The sequence below is a fragment of the Chrysemys picta genome, chromosome 7 (assembly GCF_011386835.1).
Source record: "Chrysemys picta bellii isolate R12L10 chromosome 7, ASM1138683v2, whole genome shotgun sequence".
Classification (NCBI taxonomy): Eukaryota; Metazoa; Chordata; order Testudines; family Emydidae; genus Chrysemys; species Chrysemys picta.
In genome coordinates, this window is record NC_088797.1 from 55,075,044 (window position 1) to 55,094,619 (window position 19,576).

General features: G+C 43.3%; 1 protein-coding gene across 11 annotated transcripts in view; it reads right to left on the reverse strand.

Moving 5' to 3' along the window:
* Positions 1-19,576, reverse strand: part of PPP3CB (protein phosphatase 3 catalytic subunit beta) — a 78,131-nt gene that overhangs the window by 36,359 nt on the left and 22,196 nt on the right. For all 11 annotated transcript variants that reach the window (XR_010589456.1, XR_006174366.2, XM_024107985.3 and 8 more), the window contains exons 2-4: positions 15,050-15,250; positions 12,870-12,994; positions 7,359-7,470 (exon numbers count right to left, since the gene is read on the reverse strand). Coding sequence is in view for 9 of the 11 variants with exons in the window: in XM_024107985.3 (XP_023963753.1) it covers positions 7,359-7,470; positions 12,870-12,994; positions 15,050-15,250 (438 nt within the window). In the remaining 2 variants the exon portion in view is untranslated. The remainder of the gene's footprint in view (positions 1-7,358; positions 7,471-12,869; positions 12,995-15,049; positions 15,251-19,576) is intronic.

The window sequence follows — 19,576 nt, forward strand, 5'->3', positions numbered from 1 at the left end:
TTCAGTCACATCACGTACGTCACATAGCCACAGCGAAAAGAAAAAATAATCTCCATCATCCAGAAACAACCATAGATAAGTTTGTGATAAGAAAAGACGGTTACTTACCTCTCATAACTGTTGTTCTTCGAGATGTGTTGTTCACATCCATTACAATTAGGTGTGTGCGCACCACGTGCACGGACGTCGGAAACTTTACCCCTTAGCAGCTCCTGTCGGGACGGCAGGAGAGCCCCCCAGAATGGCGCCAGCCCGACCCCCCCTTTGGTTCTTTCTTGCCATTGACTCAGAGGGGAAGGGGCGTGGGTATTGTAAAGGACTTGAACAACACATCTCGAAGAACAACAGTTACGAGAGGTAAGTAACCGTCTTTTCTTCTTCGAGTGATTGTTCACGTCCATTCCAATAAGGTGACTTGCAAACTTACCATTGGAGGAGGGTAGGAGTCATGGAACGATTGACTGAAGAACAGCTCTGCTGACCGCCGCATCATCTCTGGCCTGTTGGTTGACAGCATAGTGAGCTGTAAACGTGTGCACTGAAGACCAGGTGGCTGCCTTGCAGATCTCCTGGATGGGGACCTGAGCCAGAAAGGCAGTCGAAGATGCCTGCGCTCTGGTTGAATGGGCCGTAATCGCTGGAGCTGGGACCTTGGCCATCTCGTACCATGTGCGAATGCAGTCTGTGATGCAGGACGATATGCGTTGTGCAGAGACAGGAAGGCCATTCATTCTATCGGCTATGGCAACAAACAATTGGGTTGATTTGCGGAAAGGTTTTGTGCGCTTTATGTAGAACGCTAAGGCTCTTCGGACATCCAGCATGTGTAGGCTGTGGTGTCTCGGGCTGATATGGGGTTTTGGAAAGAACACAGGCAATCAAATGTCCTGTCCCATGTGGAATTGGGAGACCACCTTGGGAAGGAATTTGGGGTGCGGTATAAGCTGCACCTTGTCCTTATGAAACACTGCGTAAGGGAGTTCAGAGGTGAGAGCTCTCAGCTTGGACACCCTCCTTGCCAATCTAATGGGCACCAGGAACACCACCTTCCAAGAAAGGTAGAGGAGGGAAGAAGTGGCCAGGGGCTCAAATGGTGAGCTCATGAGTTTGGAGAGGACCAGGTTCAGATTCCAAGTTGGGACTGGTGGGCGAGAATATTGGAACACCCTCTCCAGCCCTTTGAGGAATCGCCCCACCATGGGATTTGAAAACACCGAGCGCCCAGACGCCCCTGGATGGAAAGCTGGCATGGCTGCCAGGTGCACTCGGATGGACGAAAGGGACAGACCCTGTTGCTTAAGGTGTAGGAGGTAGTCCAAAATAACCGGGATAGGAACCTGGAGCGGTTGAAGGCGCTTGGGTTCACACCAGCAGGAAAACCTTTTCCACTTTGCCAGGTAGGTAGTCCTAGTGGAAGGTTTCCTACTACCGAGGAGAATCTGTCTCACTGATTGAGAGCACTGGCAGAGCACTGGGATTTAGCCACGGAGTTTCCAAGCCATGAGATGTAGAGACTGCAGGTTCGGGTGGAGAAGGCGCCCGTGGTCCTGCGTGATCAGATCTGGGTAGAGGGGCAGGGCTATCAGGGTCTCTACGGACAGCTCTAGGAGGGTCGTGTACCAATGCTGCCACGGTCAGGATAGGGCAATCATGATTACCATCGCCCTGTCCCTACAAATTTTGAGAAGGACCCGGTGGACCAGCGGGATAGGAGGGAAGGCATACTTCAGCCCCTCACCCCACGGTATTAGGAACACATCGGCAGTCAAGCCCGGACTGTGGTTTTGGAATGAGCAGAACTGAGGGCACTGTGTGTTGCTCTTGGTGACGAAGAGGTCTACTTGGGGATAACCCCACCTTTGGAAGACTGACTGTATGATGTCAGATCTGATTGATCACTAGTGCACGTGATGTGACCTGCTGAGGCGATCCGCCGGCTCGTTTTGTACCCCTGGAAGGTAAGATGCTTCCAGCTGAATGGATCGGGCTATACAGAAGTCCCAGAGGAGAAGAGCCTCGTGGCAGAGGGGTGAGGAGCGGGCTCCACCCTGTTTGTTTACGTAGAACATGGCAGTGGTGTTTTTTGTCAGGACTGTCACGCTGTTACCTTGCAAAGTGTCAAGAAAGGTTTGGCAGGCCAGACGAACCGCCCTGAGCTCCTTCAGGTTGATATGAAAAGGTATCTAGTCCGTCGATCACAAGCCTTGTGTCGGCAGATCCCCTAAGTGTGCACCCCAGACCAGATCTGATGCGTCTGTTACTAATGTCAGAGAAGGTTGGGCTTGGCGAAGGGGACCCCTGCACAGACCCTTGGTCGGTCCAGCCACCAACGCAGGGATTCTTGTACCTGCCCCGGGATCGTCACCACAAGGTCCAGGGGGTCTCGGGACGGGTGGTAACACAGTGCGAGCCACGCTTGTATGGGCCTGAGTCTCAGTTGGGCATGTTTGACCCCATAAATGCATGCATGCTGCCATATACCCTATTAGCTGCAGGCAACACCTGACTGTCATGGTGGGATATTGAAGCATTGTTTTGACAATCTGCTCTATGGCTTGGAACCTGGTCTCTGGAAGGCTCACTTTTGCCTGTACCAAGTCTAGGACTGCCCCATGAACTCTATCCTTTGGGTAGGTGAGAGTGACGATTTGGGTACAGTGAGGAGTCGTCCCAGTCTGTGAAAGGTGTCCATGACCATTGTCACGTGGGACTGGACCTTGTCCTTGGAATGACCTGTCAGTAGCGGAAGTACAGGTACACTCGAACTTGCCTTTTCCGCAGGAAGGCCACCACCACAGCCATGCATTTCGTGAACACTCAGGGGGCTGTAGACAGGCCAAATGGGAGAACAGTGAACTGGTAGTGATGTTGGTTTATGACAAACCCGAGAAAGCGGCAGTGCGCCGGATGGATGGCGATGTGGAAATAGGCGTCCTTCATGTAGAGGGCAGCATACCAAACTTCCGGATCCAGTGATGGGATTACAGTGTTTAGGGAGACCATGCGGAACCAGAGTTTGACCATAAATTTGTTGAGTCCGCGAAGGTCTAAAATGGGTCAGAGAAACCCCTTTGCCTTGGGGATTAGGAAGTAACGGGAATAAAACTCCTTTCCCCTTATCTCCTGTGGAACCTCCTCCACCACCCCTATCTCGAGGAGCAAACGGACCTCCTACATAAGGAGTTGCTCATGAGAGGGGCCCCTGAAGAGGGACGGGGAAAGTGGGTGGGAGGAAGGGAAGGAAAAGAAGTGGAGGGAGTATCCCACCTGTACCATGTGTAGGACCCAGCCATCCGATGTTATACGGGACCACGTACGGTAGAAGTGGGATAGCCGGTTTAAAAACCGAGGGGATGGATCCAGGTACTGGGTTGGTACACTGTCCTTGAGCACGCCTTCAAAAACCTTGCTTGTTTCCGGGCTGGGATTTATTCTGGCCTTTGTTAGGCAGGTTTATTCTGCTGTCTATGCCTGTTTCTGCCCCGCCTTCAATACGGCTTCTGTCTGGGGCAGGGTTGATACTGCCTCTGCTGTGGAGGCTGAGGCCTGAAAGGCTTTCTCTGGGTTGCGGCGTATGCATCCCTAGCGACTTCAGGGTGGCCCTGGAGTCCTTAAGGCCATGCAGGGGTCTGTTTGCTTCGAGAAAAGGCCCGAGCCCTCGAAGGGGAGATCTTGGAAGGTGTTCTGGACCTCTGGAGGGAGGCCTGACGCGGAGTGTCGCATGATTACCCCCGAGGCAATGGTTCTGTCAGCTGAATCGAGGGAGGTCTTAGTCACCGCCTTTCCTTCCTCAATTAACGCAGCAAACTCCGAGTACAAGTCCTGAGGCAAGCGATCCTTAAACTTGGACACGGCCCAAGAGTTGAAGTTATGTCTTTTAAGGATCGCCTGTGTAGCGACTTGGAATGGCATTGCATGGAGTGCCCGGACCTGGAGGCTCTGGAGATGATGGTAGGCCCATGGGGTCCAGAAGGGCCACTGACCCGGAGGAGGCCACTGTGGCTGCCATGCTGAGTGGGAGTCTCTGCTGGCCACAGTTCAATGTCTGCTATAGCTGGACTGACCGGAGTCGGCCTTGGAGCCGGAGGATGCTGATGGAGAGGACCAGGGCAGTGCTGAATGTTGAGCGGCCACGAGGTGCAGGCCGGGGAGCGGTGCCTGGCTGACTGGGACTGCGAAAGGTACTGGGAGTCTCGGGACCGGGACTAGTGCCTCTCATTCGGTGCCAGTGAGGTTGCTGGTGGCGCGCTCCAGTGCCGGGCGACCGATGGTGTCGTGGACCAGCGTGTAGTCACTGCAGGTACCACTGGTAGGTTCGCCTCCGGTGCCGTAATCTCGCATTGGATTGCAGGTGCTGGGGAGTAGCGGGACACCAAGCTCGAATGGGAATGGTGTCGTGAGCGGTGCCGAGATGGTGACCTCGAGCGGAGCACCATTGCCAGCTTCCCTCTGGACCGCACCCTCTTTGGCAGTGCTGGAGGCTTCTCCCTGCACAGGAGGGGATGTGGTGCCGACAGCTCAATGAGGTCTTTCGCTGCCTCGAAAGTGCTGGGCGTAGAGGGGTGTTCCAGGACTTCCTCCAGACATTCATCGGCACTGAACTCGCTGGGTACCAGACTCAACGGGGCCTGTGGCACAGGAGTCGACAATGCCAGTTCTTGGCTCGGGCCCGCAACCTGTCTTTGCTTGCTGGGAGCCTCTCTGAGCACCTTGGCAGCTGTTTGGGGAGAGCACCCTCTTTTGCCTTTCTTGTGACGCTTAGTCGGTGCCAGAGAGGTCGACCAGTGCTGAGGTTGGTCATCCCGCCTTGGTGCCAGTGATTTACGGTGCCTGGGCGGTGCTGGATCACGCACTGATGCCAGGGCACTTTGCACCGAGGAAGCCGGGCCTGGTGCCGATCGGTCTGGGGACGGTGGTTGTAACGCGGATTTCCATGAGCAACTGCTTAAGATGAAAGTCTCTTTCTTTCTTAGTGCACGGTTTGAAGGCCTTGCAGATTTTGCAGCACTCTGCCTGATGAGCCTCTCCCAGACACTGGAGACAGGAGTCGTGGGGGTCGCTATTGAGCATAGACTTGTGGCACATGGTGCAAGCTTTGAAACCCTGGGCTTGCAGCATCCCTCCCAGCCAAAGGCTGGTGCTGGAACTAGCTTCCAGACACCTGAATAAATTGGTATTTAACTAACTGATAACTATCTAAGAACAACTCTAACTAGAAGACTGAAAAGCTAAGGGGTCACTCACAAGCAAGAGAGAACGTTCTAACGCCGCCACGGACGGTAAGAAGGAACTGAAGAGGGGTCGGGCCGGCAGGATACTATATACGCAGTCACAAGGGCGCCACTCTAGTGGGCTTCCTTGCCATCTCGACGGGAGCTGCTAAGGGAAGACGTTTCCGATGTCCGTGCTCGCAGAGCACGCACACCTAATTGGAATGGACATGAACAATCAAAGAAGAACCAGCAGATTACAAAAAGAGGTAATTGATGAAAAAAATGCCCGGTTTGTATGATTGTGAACCCACACTTCATTAACATGGTTCAGGCTACAGTCCACCCACCAGAGCAGATGTCGCAGGCAAATTGCTGGATAAAGTGTATGAAAGAGAAATTGAGCAGTGTGCAAAAGGTCTAGAGGGTAAAATTGTTAACTTGAGTCTTGATGGGTGAATCAATGTTCACAATGATCCTGTTGTATGTGCTTGTGTGACAACAGAAGAAGGGAATGTCTTCCTTACAGAAACAAATGATACATCAGGAAATGCACACACAGCAGAATACTTACAAAAAGTAGCAGTAAAAGCTATAACAAACTCTGAAAAAAAATTAAAATGTCTAGTATGCAGTTTGGTCACAGACAATGCTGCAAATGTATCCAAGATGAAAAGAAATTATTTAGAAGAGAGTCCAAGCTAATAACATATGGTTGCAGTGCTCATTTGATGCACCTCCTAGTCAAAGACTTCAGTTCCAAATTGAGAAATCATTTGGGACCTGAAAAAGCAGGAAAGCTTGTTTTTCTTTTCCAGATTATGAACAAACAAGAAAATGAAGGTGAAGACGACTGAGTTAGCTGCAGAAGCCAATATTTTAAGATTCTCATGTTGACGTGGCTGACTATTTAATTTTTGTTTTCTTTTTAAATATTTCATTTAATTATTTTAGTTAAAAAACAATTTTAACAAAAACAAACCTGAATTTTAAAAAACTTGAATGTTTAACTAAATTCAAAAATTCATATGCTTGTTTTGTTAAAATATTATATGTTTGTTGTTGAAGAAAAAAAATCCAGAATACATAACACTGTTGTTTTAGTTAAATAAATTAATTTAAATGTCTATCTGGTGATGTTCTCCTCCTAATACAGCATGGCAAGAAAATCCTCCAAATACTAATGATTAACCTGTTGAATTGGAGATAGATATTTATGAAGTAATTGGGAGATGAACTGCTTCAATTACCTTCAATAAATGAAATAACCAAACAATCATTCATTTTCTGATATAGCTGTAAAACTAATCTGAAAAGTTTTCAAAATAAATCACTTTAAAAATGTATAGTGTGTACCTTCTAAAAATAAAACCTACATCTATCTCTGAGTTGTGAAGAATATGTATTAAGGTTATAACAACCAACAAGAATGCACTATAATGTAGAAATCCATGATTAAATCGAGTCTTCCTGACTAGTGATTTAAATCAATTTGATTTAAATCAATTTGATCTAAATCCAATCCACCCTGGTTATAACTATTTTTAAAAGTGTTAAATAATTCAGAAAAGTGAAAATCATGCAGTATAGCCTATTATATAAAATAATAAGGTATAAATGGCGAGTTTTAGATCTTTTAGTGACAACGCCAAAGACTTTTGTGCTGATTTTCCACATACATTTCCATAAAAATTAAACCTCAAAAGATTTTAAAAGCTGCATGGATAGAATAGACAAATAGACTATAAAATGTACCTTTACAGAGTCCAGTTCTGCACACACTTGCTCCCTTCATGCTTATAATTGCTTGTACACCGCTACCTCGATATAACGCAACTCGATATAACACGGTAAAGCAGTGCTCCGGGGGGGGGGGGGGCCTGGAGCTGCGCACTCCAGTGGATCAAAGCAAGTTCAATATAACGCCGTTTCACCTATAATGCGGTAAGATTTTTTGGCTCCCAAGGACAGCGTTATATCGAGGTAGAGGTGTCGTTCCATTTAAGTCATTACAACTATGCAGGAGAATGTTTGCAGGAGCAGTCCCTTAATAGCATTTTTAGATATTTTTCTCAAGAGATAATTGTAACAGAACGGAAAATACTAGTTTGGTAGTAACTCAATACTATATTCCTATATAGTACTTACATTCTTGCTTAAAGGTAAAATATTCTGTGAGGTGTCTACATTCATGGTTGCCTCTCAAAAGAAATAATGTATTTGGATACAGAATCTTCAAGACCCATAAGTACAGCACACACTGTTGAAAAACAAAGGTATCCAATGATAAAACAAATTAATTTACAATAATTTTTATAGAAAGGTTGCTAACAACAGAAACACTGTCCCCTTATGAAGTAAAAGAACATTAACAATGGCTTCAAACATGTGCCACTCAAGGTACTATTTCAAATATTGACAGTGAGGATCATTTCATAACATTGCTCTCCTGATTCAGATGACAAATTCAGCATCTGAATTATGCAAGTAAGTTTTTACTTTCCTCAAAAAACAGTTAAAAACAAGCTTCAGGAAAAATATGTACTTCATTGGATGTTCACTGATAAAAAGATACTGACATTTAGTTTATCTGTGGAGTCATCTATTGTTCATATAATCTGACCTCAAAGTAAAGATTCTAGAGATTATTTGGCAGAGTAACAGAGAGAGTTTTGTTACTGTTTTTTGGTAAAACCTGAAGCAATGACACAAAAAAGCTTATGTTTAAAACAGCTATATCTAGAACACCTAGAGATTATTTTGCCCTTTTTATTTTTAAAAACAATTGGTTAAACATTAGTGATTTAGCAAAATTGGAATTCTTATTCAATGATCAGACTTAGTATATGGTGAAATCACAGTAATGAGCTTTATTTTACCACTACTGCAATTACAGGAAGAAACATACCGTATATACTCGTTCATTAGCCCGTTTGTTTATAAGCTGACCCCCCAAAATGGATAGGTAAAAATAGCAAAAACTGTATGACCCTTTCATAAGCCAACCCTATATTTCAGGGGGTGGAAAACTTTGGCTCCCGACCCGTCAGTGTGAGCCGCTGGCGGGTTGGGACGTTTTGTTTACTTGGGAGCGTCTGCAGGCATGGAGCCCCTCAGCTCCCTGTGGCCGCGGTTCGCCGTTCCCAGCCAATGGGAGCTGCGGAAAGAGGGGCTCCAGGCCTGCAGATGCTCCATGTAAACAAAACAGTGTATTAGATATTCAATTCAATGATTCCATAGAGCAGGTGTCGGCAGCCTTTCAGAAGTGGTGTGCCAAGTCTTCATTTATTCGTGGTAATTTAAGGTTTCGCGTGCCCGTAATACGTTTTACATTTACAGGGGATGGCGGATGGAACCCGACTGGCAGCAGGCTGAGCGGACCGGCGGCTGGGACCCCAGGCTGGCAGCGTGCTGAACGGCTCAGCCCGCTGCCGGTCTGGGGTTCCATCCATCCAGGCCGGCAGCGGGCTGTGCGAGGCCGGCAGCGGAGACACCAGGCTGGCAGCAGCGTGCCACAGTAAATCAGCTCGTGTGCCATAGATTGCCGACCCCTGCCAGAGAGTTTAAAATCATTACATTTTGGTGTATACCCTTTTATAAGCCGACCCCCACTCTTTGATGCGTTACTTTTTTTACCAAAAATATTCGGCTTATGAATGAGTATATACGGTACTCCCCCTATTTTCAGAAGACCATCAGGAGGAAAAACTCCCTTAATTTAAGATCCATTACTACCTGAGACAAGAACACTGACAATCTGGGGTTTACAGTTTGTTTAGTATTCTAATGCACTTTTTAGATTGAGCATAGAGGAAAAAATAAATTTCAAACTACACCAACCTGATTCAGAGGTTATTTTTATTTGTTTTTTTTTTCTTTTAAAGACTAAGAACAAGTCTAAATCTATCATTCGCTCTATTCTCTTATTTAAAAAATAAAACAAAACTGTTTTTGGGGGGAATAGAAAGCGTGTATTCACACAAAAAAGGATACTTCAAATTTTTTTAAAAGATACATTTACTGCAAAAGATATCCCAAAATACTTAACATAAAGAAAGACCCCAAAGATTAATTCAAATATCTGACAGAAAAACAATCCTTAACAAAAAGATGTATATTAAACAAATTCTTCACATTTTTTAAAAACTACCTGCCAGTCTTTCAATATTTCCATAGCTATAAGCTGTTCTACTGTATTTCAAAGAATATTAACACTTTATTAATGCTTCCCAGCCTGCAATCCCGTCTGCTGACAGTTTGTAACAAAGGAAGTACTAATCAACAGATAAGGATAAAGGCTAAAGACTTTTACAAATTTAAAAAGTAAATATTATTCACTAAGTAAATTTGTACATTAAATGAGCAAACAAATATTGGTAAGAGAAGAGACTGGCAAAATGGTAGCTTCCTTTTGATTCTTTAGTCATTTATATGCATTTAGGAGTTATTTAAACAAGCCATTGGTAATTTGCACTTTAATGTCAATTCATGCAGTAGTAAAAATACATTTGCCTTTACAGCAGACAGTATGTATAAAACCAAAAAAATCCCTTTCAATAACACACAATTGTTGTAGCAGTACCTTTTCTGCACTGACATTTGTTTTAAAATAAGTGAGGAGTGGCCCAGTGTGACCCACAAAACTCTTAATGGCACCTTATTTTTAATATGGAAGTGCAGTACAGACAATTTACAGGTTAACTGCATCTTGATCCAATAGCTTGGACTACCTTCATGCTGAAGCCATTAGTTTCCACAGGATTCGCCCTTCGATATTAAAAGTTAGGGCATCTGTCTATACTGTATAAAATGACTCCTGTCTGAGTGTTATTGCAGCACTGAAATGGGCTAGATGGATAGAAAGCTGGCTAGATTGTCGGGCTCCATGGGTAGTGGTCAACGGCTCGATCTCTAGTTGGCAGCCGGTGTCAAGTGGAGTACCCCAAAGGTTAGTCCTGGGGCCGATTTTGTTCAACATCTTTATTAATGATCTGGATGATGGGATTAACTGCATCCTCAGCAAGTTCGCAGAGGACACTAAGCTGGGGGGAGAGGTAGATATGCTGGAGGGTAGGGATAGGGTCCGAAGTCACCTAGACAAATTGGAGGATTGGGCCAAAAGAGATCTGATGAGGTTCAACAAGGACAAGTGCAGAGTCTTGCACTTAGGAAAGAAGAATCCCATGCACTGCTACAGGCTGGGGACTGACTGGCTAAGCAGCAGTTCTGCAGAAAAGGACCTGGGGATTACAGTGGATGAGAAGTTGGATATGAGTCAGCAGTGTGCCCTTGTTGCCAAGAAGGCCAACGGCATATTGGGCAGTATTAGTAGGAACAATTGCCAGCAGACTGAGGGAAGTGATTATTCCCCTCTATTCGACACTGATAGGGTTGGGGGGGGGGGGGGGGGGGGGAGGGATAGCTCAGTGGTTTGAGCATTGACCTGCTAAACCCAGGGTTGTGAGTTCAACTTTTGAGGGGGCCATTTAGGGATCTGGGGCAAAAATTTGTCTGGGGATTGGTCCTGCTTTGAGCAGGGGGTTGGACTAGATGACCTTCTGAGGTCCCTTCCAACCCTGATATTCTATGATTCTATATACTGATGAGGCCACACCTAGAGTATTGCATCCAGTTTTGGGGCCCCCACTACAGAAGGCATGTGGACAAACTGGAGAGAGTCCAGCGGAGGGCAACAAAAATTATGAGGGGGCTGGGGCACATGGCCTATGAGGAGAGGCTGAGGGAACTTGGCTTGTTTAGTCTGCAGAAGAGAAGAGTGAGAGGGGATTTGATAGCAGCCTTCAACTACCTGAAGGGGGTTTCCAAAGAGGATGGAGCTCGGCTGTTCTCAGTGGTGGCAGATGACAGAACAAGAAGCAATGGTCTCAAGTTGCAGTGGGGGATGTCTAGGTTGGATATTAGGAAACACTATTTCAATAGGAACGTGGTGAAGCACTGGAATGGGTTACCTAGGCAGGTGGTGTAATCTCTATCCTTCGAGGTTTTTAAGGCCCGGCTTGACAAAGCCTTGGCTGGGATGATTTAGTTGGGGATTGGTCCTGCTTTGAGCAGGGGATTGGACTAGATGACCTCCTGAGGTCTCTTCCAACCCTAATCTTCTATGATTCTAAGGACTATGAATCCCTGCTCTAGACTAAGGTTTTATTTTAACTCTGGAAAGAATTACTGAAATACACATGCTTCAAAATGAACTGTGTGAGAATAGGTCTCTGAGCACAAAATTAAAATAAAGACCAAGCATTTTTCTATCAGGGACTGAACATTTTATTTACCAAATATTACAGACACAACAAGCTAAGAGATTTAAAAGTGATCAAAAACATAATTTTAAAAAGGCCCAGGTCAAACTGGATATAAGCTGTTGGATAACCAAACAAAGACTAAAGCAGGAATTTCAGAGGTGGAGGTAATTTTAATATACTTTTCCATCCTTTGCATAGGTCCACAAAGCATAGCCCTCCCATGCTCTTGCAGCAATCCTGCTCCAGTCAAATACCAAACTATGAACTGTGCTGATCCATTAGTAGACACTCTGTACAGCAATGAAGCAAGCAAGTCATTCTATGGGAAAAAGGCAAGTCTTTTTATGAACTATTGAGTGTTTTTTTAAAGTTTATACTGGCTAATATGCATATTATTAAAAAGCATATTATTAAAAAGAAAAAAAGTCCCCACTGCCTGCGGGGATAAAATGAGTCTGCTTTTATTAAATACTGAATATAGTCCCATCTCCAAAGCATTTCATTGCTCTTGTGGTTGTAAAGCTTGAATAAGGTCCAATGTTTTAAGATACATTGTTTCCAGATGTTCTGCAAGGATGCAAATACAGCCTTCACCTCTGTCAAGAACAGTGTTTACACTATAAGCAGAAGCATTTCTGTAATCAACCAAAACAGGTCATGAAGATTCAAGGAATGCTGTGGGGAGTGTCTTTCATTTTAACTTTTCTTTATATGTTGATTTCTGAGGCATCACTGCATTATCTTTTGCTTATCACACCTAACAACGCAAAACAGCTCTGTGCACACACCTGAATGGTACACATATGCATACTGCTCCTGAAACATTACAATTTTAAAACACTACAAAATAGCATGCATCATGCCCTAGCATAGGACTACTTAAAAAGCGATGCCAACAAATATATTTACAACTTAATTTGTGTCAAACTTTTTTTTTTTTACATTAACTTTAAAATTTAAAGACATTGTCAAGTTAAACTCTAAATGTAATCTACCATCCAACTCTTTCTGGACCAATTCTCCAACGCTTCCAAACTCCTGGACCAATGAAACTTGAGACAATTTCAGAATCAACAGGATACATACAACATACTTAGTGCCCCTGGCTATATGTTAATGGAGCAGCATAGATTGTGAATGCTACAGATGCCCTATAGTCCATCCTCTGCAAAGATGGCTATGGGAAGGTGGGGAAATCAGTAGGACTGGTGGTTCCAAAAGGGCAGGCTGAGGCACTAGTCAATATCTCTTGGTCAACAGGTCTTTGGGATGGTATGAAGCATAACAAGGAAGAATTCACATTCAGAGGTCAGAAGAACTGTGTATTTTACAAGAAGATAAAAAATGTTTTCTTACAGTAAGGTTTAGGACAGAACAAATTAATGTATGCAGTTACCTCTATACTAAAATAACCTCTGTCTACATAGTCACCAAGGAAGAGGTATCTTGTATTAGCTGGTGATCCTCCAACTTCAAACAGCTTCATTAGATCGAAGAACTGGCCATGAATATCACCACACACTGAAACAAAAATACTGTTTTAATGAACAAGAAGTCTATTATTTATGGAAAAAATGACATTTATAAACTAACTTCAGAGACACAACATACTTTCCTAAAGAAAGGTTCATTCTTCTTGGCTGGTAAACAATAAAACATGTTGATTTACAACTAAATATAGCCTTTACACTAAATTTGGTATTTTTTTGCTAACAAGTAGGACACGCTAAATCTAGACTGTTCTCAGTGGTACCTGATGACAGAACAAGGAGTAATGGTCTCAAGTTGCAGTTGGGGAGGTTTAGGTTGGATATTAGGAAAAACTTTTTCACTAGGAGGGTGGTGAAGCACTGGAATGGGTTACCTAGGGAGGTGGTGGAATCTCCTTCCTTAGAGGTTTTTAAGGTCAGGCTTGACAAAGCCCTGGCTGGGATGCTTTAGTTGGGAATTGGTCCTGCTTTGAGCAGGGGGTTGGACTAGATGACCTCCTGAGGTCCCTTCCAACCCTGATATTCTATGATTCTATGATCTAGACACATTTATTTACTCATTTATATAGTTTAACATACATTTAGTCAAATTCTTAATTTTCAGTTATTTTTAAAAACTGTGAATGACATTTCTTTATTTACTAGAGGATTAATTTTTTACGCATGTCAAACTGCATTGGGATGGAAATTAGAATTTAATTAAATATGCACATTTTAAATTATTTTTATAGTTCAAAAATGTTTATCAAAACATATTTTACATGTAAAACTAACTGATTTTTTAAACAAAGGAAGTTTTACCAGCAATTAGTGAATTGAACTGATTATTTCTGGTCAGCAAGTTTGTCAAGATTTCAGAACTCATCTCCTCCTACTTCATTTTTATTGATAGCTTGGGAGAGGAAGACAAGCTCTCCTGCTTTTTTCAATTCCCAATTGGTTCTCAACTCTGAATGAGCTATTCATTGAAGTGAACCAGTTGAATAAATTGAAATGAAGAGAGTATTCTCTCTACACCTGCAGAAGAGGTGACTGCTATCAAAAGCTGGTTTAACAATTTAACAAACTCTGGTTCCAAGTATTTAGTCAATGACTTCCACCAGTTCAATGGTTTGACTTTCTTGAAGACTTTGGCAGCAAACATGTACTACTAAATTATTTTTTAAATTCAACTGTAATGATTTTAATAGAGCATAATAAGTTTAGACCTAAACATAGGTTAAATTGATTTTGAAATTATGAACAGGTTTATTTTTAAAAGAAAAATGTATTTAATTTAAACATTTAAAATATCTGAAAAAAGATCCCATAAATAATCAATTTGTATTCACTCTGAATGGCAGCTATATATTTATTTATGATATTTTCTATCTGGTTATTTGTGTCAAAATAAAAAAAGTTAAAAAGATTAAAGTAGCATCTTTATGCAAATCAAATATGGTCTGTGACTGGTCAGAACCTGAAAACATTACAGTATCTTTTCAAAAACAAAAGCCATTTCAACTTTCCAACTGGATCAGGTCCTATCTATTGTATTATAATACACAACAATTTTATCAGGTTGGTCTTAACTTGTTTGAGTTAAGACTACCAAGAGATCATCACATTTCACATGAAAACTTGGATTCTTAGGGCAAAACAATCATGAATATTCCTCATTCACAACTCCTGTTCAAAATATTTATTTCAGCAAATGGATGCTCTAGCACCATCCCACAAATTTTAGACTGCAATTCCAATCTTCTCTTTGAAGCTCATTTTTCTCTTCTGGATTATTACACCTTTTAGTAACATTTATTATTGTTACAATGATTACAAAAACTGCTTTGCCTGCTGACATTGTATTAACAGTCCTGCTTTTCCCAAACATGTTTTATTCCTTCCTTTCTTCCACATCATTTTTTGATGCAACATTATGTCGAGTACTCAAGGAGAGTTATACAAAAGCAGTTCTGAGGGAAAGTTCAATATGATTGTTATGATAAAGATATCTTTACATTTATTTTCCCCCCAAGAAAAGGCCTTCTAATGAAAATGATGTGAAATTTTTACTTTAAGCATCAAAGAAATAAACTAAAGGTATTACCTGTAATTGGGGCTTCAACTTCTATCATAGTTTTCTCTCTTCGTAGAATTGCAGCACCCTCATTGATGATTCTAAGTGCAATTTCTTCATCTACCCGACCTTCTTTTACTAAGTGATTCTTCAAAATGTCAGCCCTAGGTTTTCCATCTATATCAAACACTTCTTCAGATGTCAAGCGATGTGTTGGTGGAAAAGGGACAGCTAAAATGTAAAGAGGTGAGGAATATCAATATTAGTAACAATTAGTTTCTTTAAAAATACACTGGATGTAAACAGAGCAGAACTGAACTATACTGATTAGCTGCCATGCAAAGTGGGATAACATTTACCAAATGTGTTTTTTAAATTTACACATTTTGAAGATATCACCGTGATACAGTGGGATATGTCTGCATCAAATTATTAATTCAGTCATGTACTATCTATGGAAATACTGGACACTGTAACATGTCTGGACATGCCCAGACAGTAGCAGTGCCTGAGAAAGCTTTTTGACACTTCACTGAAGGACTATCCCTAAACCATCAGACAGCAATGTGAGGACATCAATTTAGATTATGTCAATTACTGGCCCACCCCCATGGAGCAATGGTCTCTCTACACAGGGGCCCACAAAAACAGACAAGCATGACTGGTGAAGCTGAAGCTTGTCAACATGACAGCACATCAAAGAGATAGAGGACTAATGTAGGAGCAGGATCCTGACACCTGACCATCCCCACACAAGGATGTAAGGAGCACACATTAGGAAGGGCAAAAAAGAATTTGAAGAACAGCTAGCCAAAGATTCAAAAAGTAACAGCAAAAAAAATTTTAAGTACATCAAAAGCAGGAAGCCTGCTTCACAGCCAGTGGGGCCACTGACTGATCAAGATGCTAAAGGAGCACTCAAGGACGATAAGGCCATTGCAGAAAAATTAAATGAATTCTTTGCATTGGTCTTCAAGGCTGAGAATGTAAAGGAGATTCCCAAACCTGAGCCATTCTTTTTAGGTGACAAATCTGAGGAACTGTACTAGATTGAGGTGTCATTAGAGGAGGTTGTGGAACAAATTGATAAACTAATCAGTAATAAGTCACCAGGATCACACAGTAGTCATACAAGAGTTCTGAAGGAACTAAAATGTAAAATTACAGAACTATTAACTGTGGGATGTAACCTATAGTTTAAATCAGCTTCTGTACCAGATGACTGGAGAGTACCTTCTGTGACACCAATTTTTTTTAAAAAGGATCCAGAGGTGATGCCAGCAATTACAGGCCAGTAAGCCTAACTTCAGTACCAGGCAAATTGGTTGAAACTATAATAAAGAACAAAATTATCAGACACATAGATGAACATGATTTGTTGGGGAAGAATCAACATGGTTTTGGTAAAGGGAAATCATGCCTCACCAATTTACTAGAATTCTAGTCAACAAGCATGTGGACAAGGGGAATCCAGTGGATATAAAATTTACTTAGATTTTCAGATTTTGACAAGATCCCTCACCAAAGGCTCTTAAGCAAAGTAAACTGTCATGGGATAAGGGGGAAGGTGCTCTCCTGGATCAGTAACTGGTTAAAAGATACAAAACAAAGGGTCGGAATAAATGGTCAATTTTCAGAATGGAGACAGGTAAATAGTAGTGTTCCCCAAGGGTCTGTACTGGGACCAGTACTGTTCAACATATTCATAAATGATCTGGAAAAAGGGGAAAACAGTTGGGTGGCAAAATTTGCAGATGATACAAAACTACTCAAGATAATTAAGTTCAAAGCAGACTGCAAAGAGTTACAAGGGATCTCTCAAAACTGGGTGACTGAGCAACTAAATGGCAGATGAAATTCAATGTTGATAAATGCAACGTAATGCACATTGGAAAACATAACCCCATGATAAATATAAAATGAAATATAAATATAAAACTATACAGGTAAATTAGCTGTTACCACTCAAGAAAGATCTTGGAGTCATCGTGGATAGTTCTCTGAAAACATCCACTCAATGTGAAGCAGCAAAAAAGCGAACAGAATGTTGAGAATCATTAAGAAAGGGACTAAGAAGACAGAAAATATCATCTTGCCTCTATATAAATCCATGGTACGCCCACATCTTGAACATTGCGTGCAGATGTGGTCGCCCCATCTCAAAAAGATATATTGGAGTTGGAAAAGGTACAGAAAAGGGCAAGAAAAATTAAGTGGGATATGGAACAGCTTCTGTATGAGGAGCAATTAAGATTGGGACTTTTCAGCTTGGAAAAAAGACAACTAAGGGGGGATATGATAGAGGCCTAAAAAATCATGACGGGTGTGGAGAAAGTAAATAAGGACGTGTTATTTACTCCTTCTCATAAACACAAGAACTAGGAGTCACCCATGAAATTAATAGGCAGCAGATTTAAAATAAACAAAAAAAATATTTCTTTGCACAATATACAGTCAATCTCTGGAATTCTTTGCCAGAGGATCTTGTGAAGGCCAAGACTATAACAGGGTTCAAAAAAGTACTAGATAAATTCATGTAGGATAGGTCCATCAATGGCTATTAGCCAGGATGGACATGGAAGGTGTCCCTAGCCTCTATTTGCCAGAAGCTGGGAATGGGCGACAGGGGATGGATCACGTGATGATTACCTGTTCTGTTCATTCCCTATGAAGCACCTGGTATTGACCACTGTTGGAAGACAGGATGCTGGGCCAGATGGACCTTTGGTATGGCCGTTCTTATATTCTTATGACTTGCAAGGAAGAGAGGACAGGATGGACCGTGCCCAGCCTGAAATGCTGCCGAACCTCAGGCTCACAGAAAAAGTGAGCTCAGACTAAGGGAGAGTATGTCTCAGGACTTGTGTTATTTTCAAAGATCTGTAACTCTGAGTCATTTAGAAGTAAAATCTCTGTGGTTAAGAAAATCCTTTGCTATGCCTGTGTTCCTTGCTTTCCTGCCATGTAGTCCCCGAAAGGGTTAAACTAGAAACCCAGAGTACTTACAACCTAGGTGGAACTCTGAGGGAGCACATGCAAGCGACTCAAGTGGCTGGGGGGAGGGATAGCTCAGTGGTTTGAGCATTGGCCTGCTAAACCCAGGGTTGTGAGTTCAATCCTTGAGGGGGACCACTTGGGGATCTGGGGCAAAATCAGTACTTGGTCCTGCTAGTGAAGGCAGGGGGCTGGACTCGATGACCTTTCAAGGTCCCTTCCAGTTCTAGGAGATGGGATATCTCAGAGGGGTTCAAACAACCATTTCAGGGTCTAGGGCAGCTGTACAAAGGCATCCTACATCCCAAGGAAGATAGACAAGTCTGAGCCTGGGAACCTGCCCTATAGTTAGGGCCCTACCAAATTCACGGCCGTGAAAACACGATCTTCCCCAGGAAAACTGGTCGTTTGTGTACTTTTACCCTATATTATACAGATTTCACAGGGGAGACTAGCATTTCTCAAACTGGGGGTCCCAACACAAAAGTGGGTCATGGGGAGGGGGGAAATCGTAAGATTATTGTAGGGAGGTCATGGTATTGCCCCACTTACTTCTGCGCCTACGGCGGGCAGCAACGCTGCCTTCAGAACTGGGTGGCTGGAGAGCGGCGGCTGCTGGCTGGGTGCCCAGCTCTGAAGGCAGTACCCTGCCAGCAGCAGTGCAGAGTGCCATACCATGCCACCCTTCTTCACTGCGGCCTTTAGAGATGGTGGCAGCTGCTGGCTGAGGACCCAGCTCTGAAGGCCGCAACACAGAAGGGTGGAAATACCATACCATGTCATCCTTACTTCTGTGCTGCTGCTAGCGGTGGCACGGTGGCACTGCCTTCAGAGCTAAGCTCCCAGCCAGCAGCTACCACTCTACAGCCACCCAGCTGGATCAAACAGAGAATGTATTTTTTTGCCAAGCCCACACAACAGAAACTTTCCACTCTAAACTCTTAAGCCTTGGCTACACTGGTGCTGTACAGCGCTGCAACTTGCTGCGCTCAGGGGTGTAAAAACGCCCCCCCCCCGAGCACAGCGAGTACAGCGCTGTAAAGTGCCAGTGTAATCAGAGCTCACTCGCTCGCAGCGCTGCACGCTATTCCCCTCAGAGAGGTGAAGTACTTACAGCATGGCGCGACTACACTCGCGCCGCCGCGGCAGTGCTGGGAAGTCCTGAGTGTAGCCAAGGCCTCAGATATAAGCTGCTAAAACTCATGGCCAAGTTATGAGTTCGAAGAAATTAGACCCCATTTTTAGATACATTCGGATACAAATCATTGAAACTACTAAATACCAGACCTCCAATCCACCTAGCTCCTCCCTTCCTCCTTTCCCTCCCCTCCCAAGTCCCTTCCTACCCTCCTTTTCCTATTTATGTCTTCTCCTATTTTTCTACTGTAACTCCCACCCTAATGTGTTATGTCTATGTACTGTTGTTTGGTTTTGTATTATCTGGTCGTGCAGCTTTGATGAGTTGTAAAACTGCATAATTCTACTGGAGACCCTACGAAGTATGTGGTATTTGGAAACATATCCCAGCAGTACGTTATTTAACTTTTTCAATTTTTTGTGTTT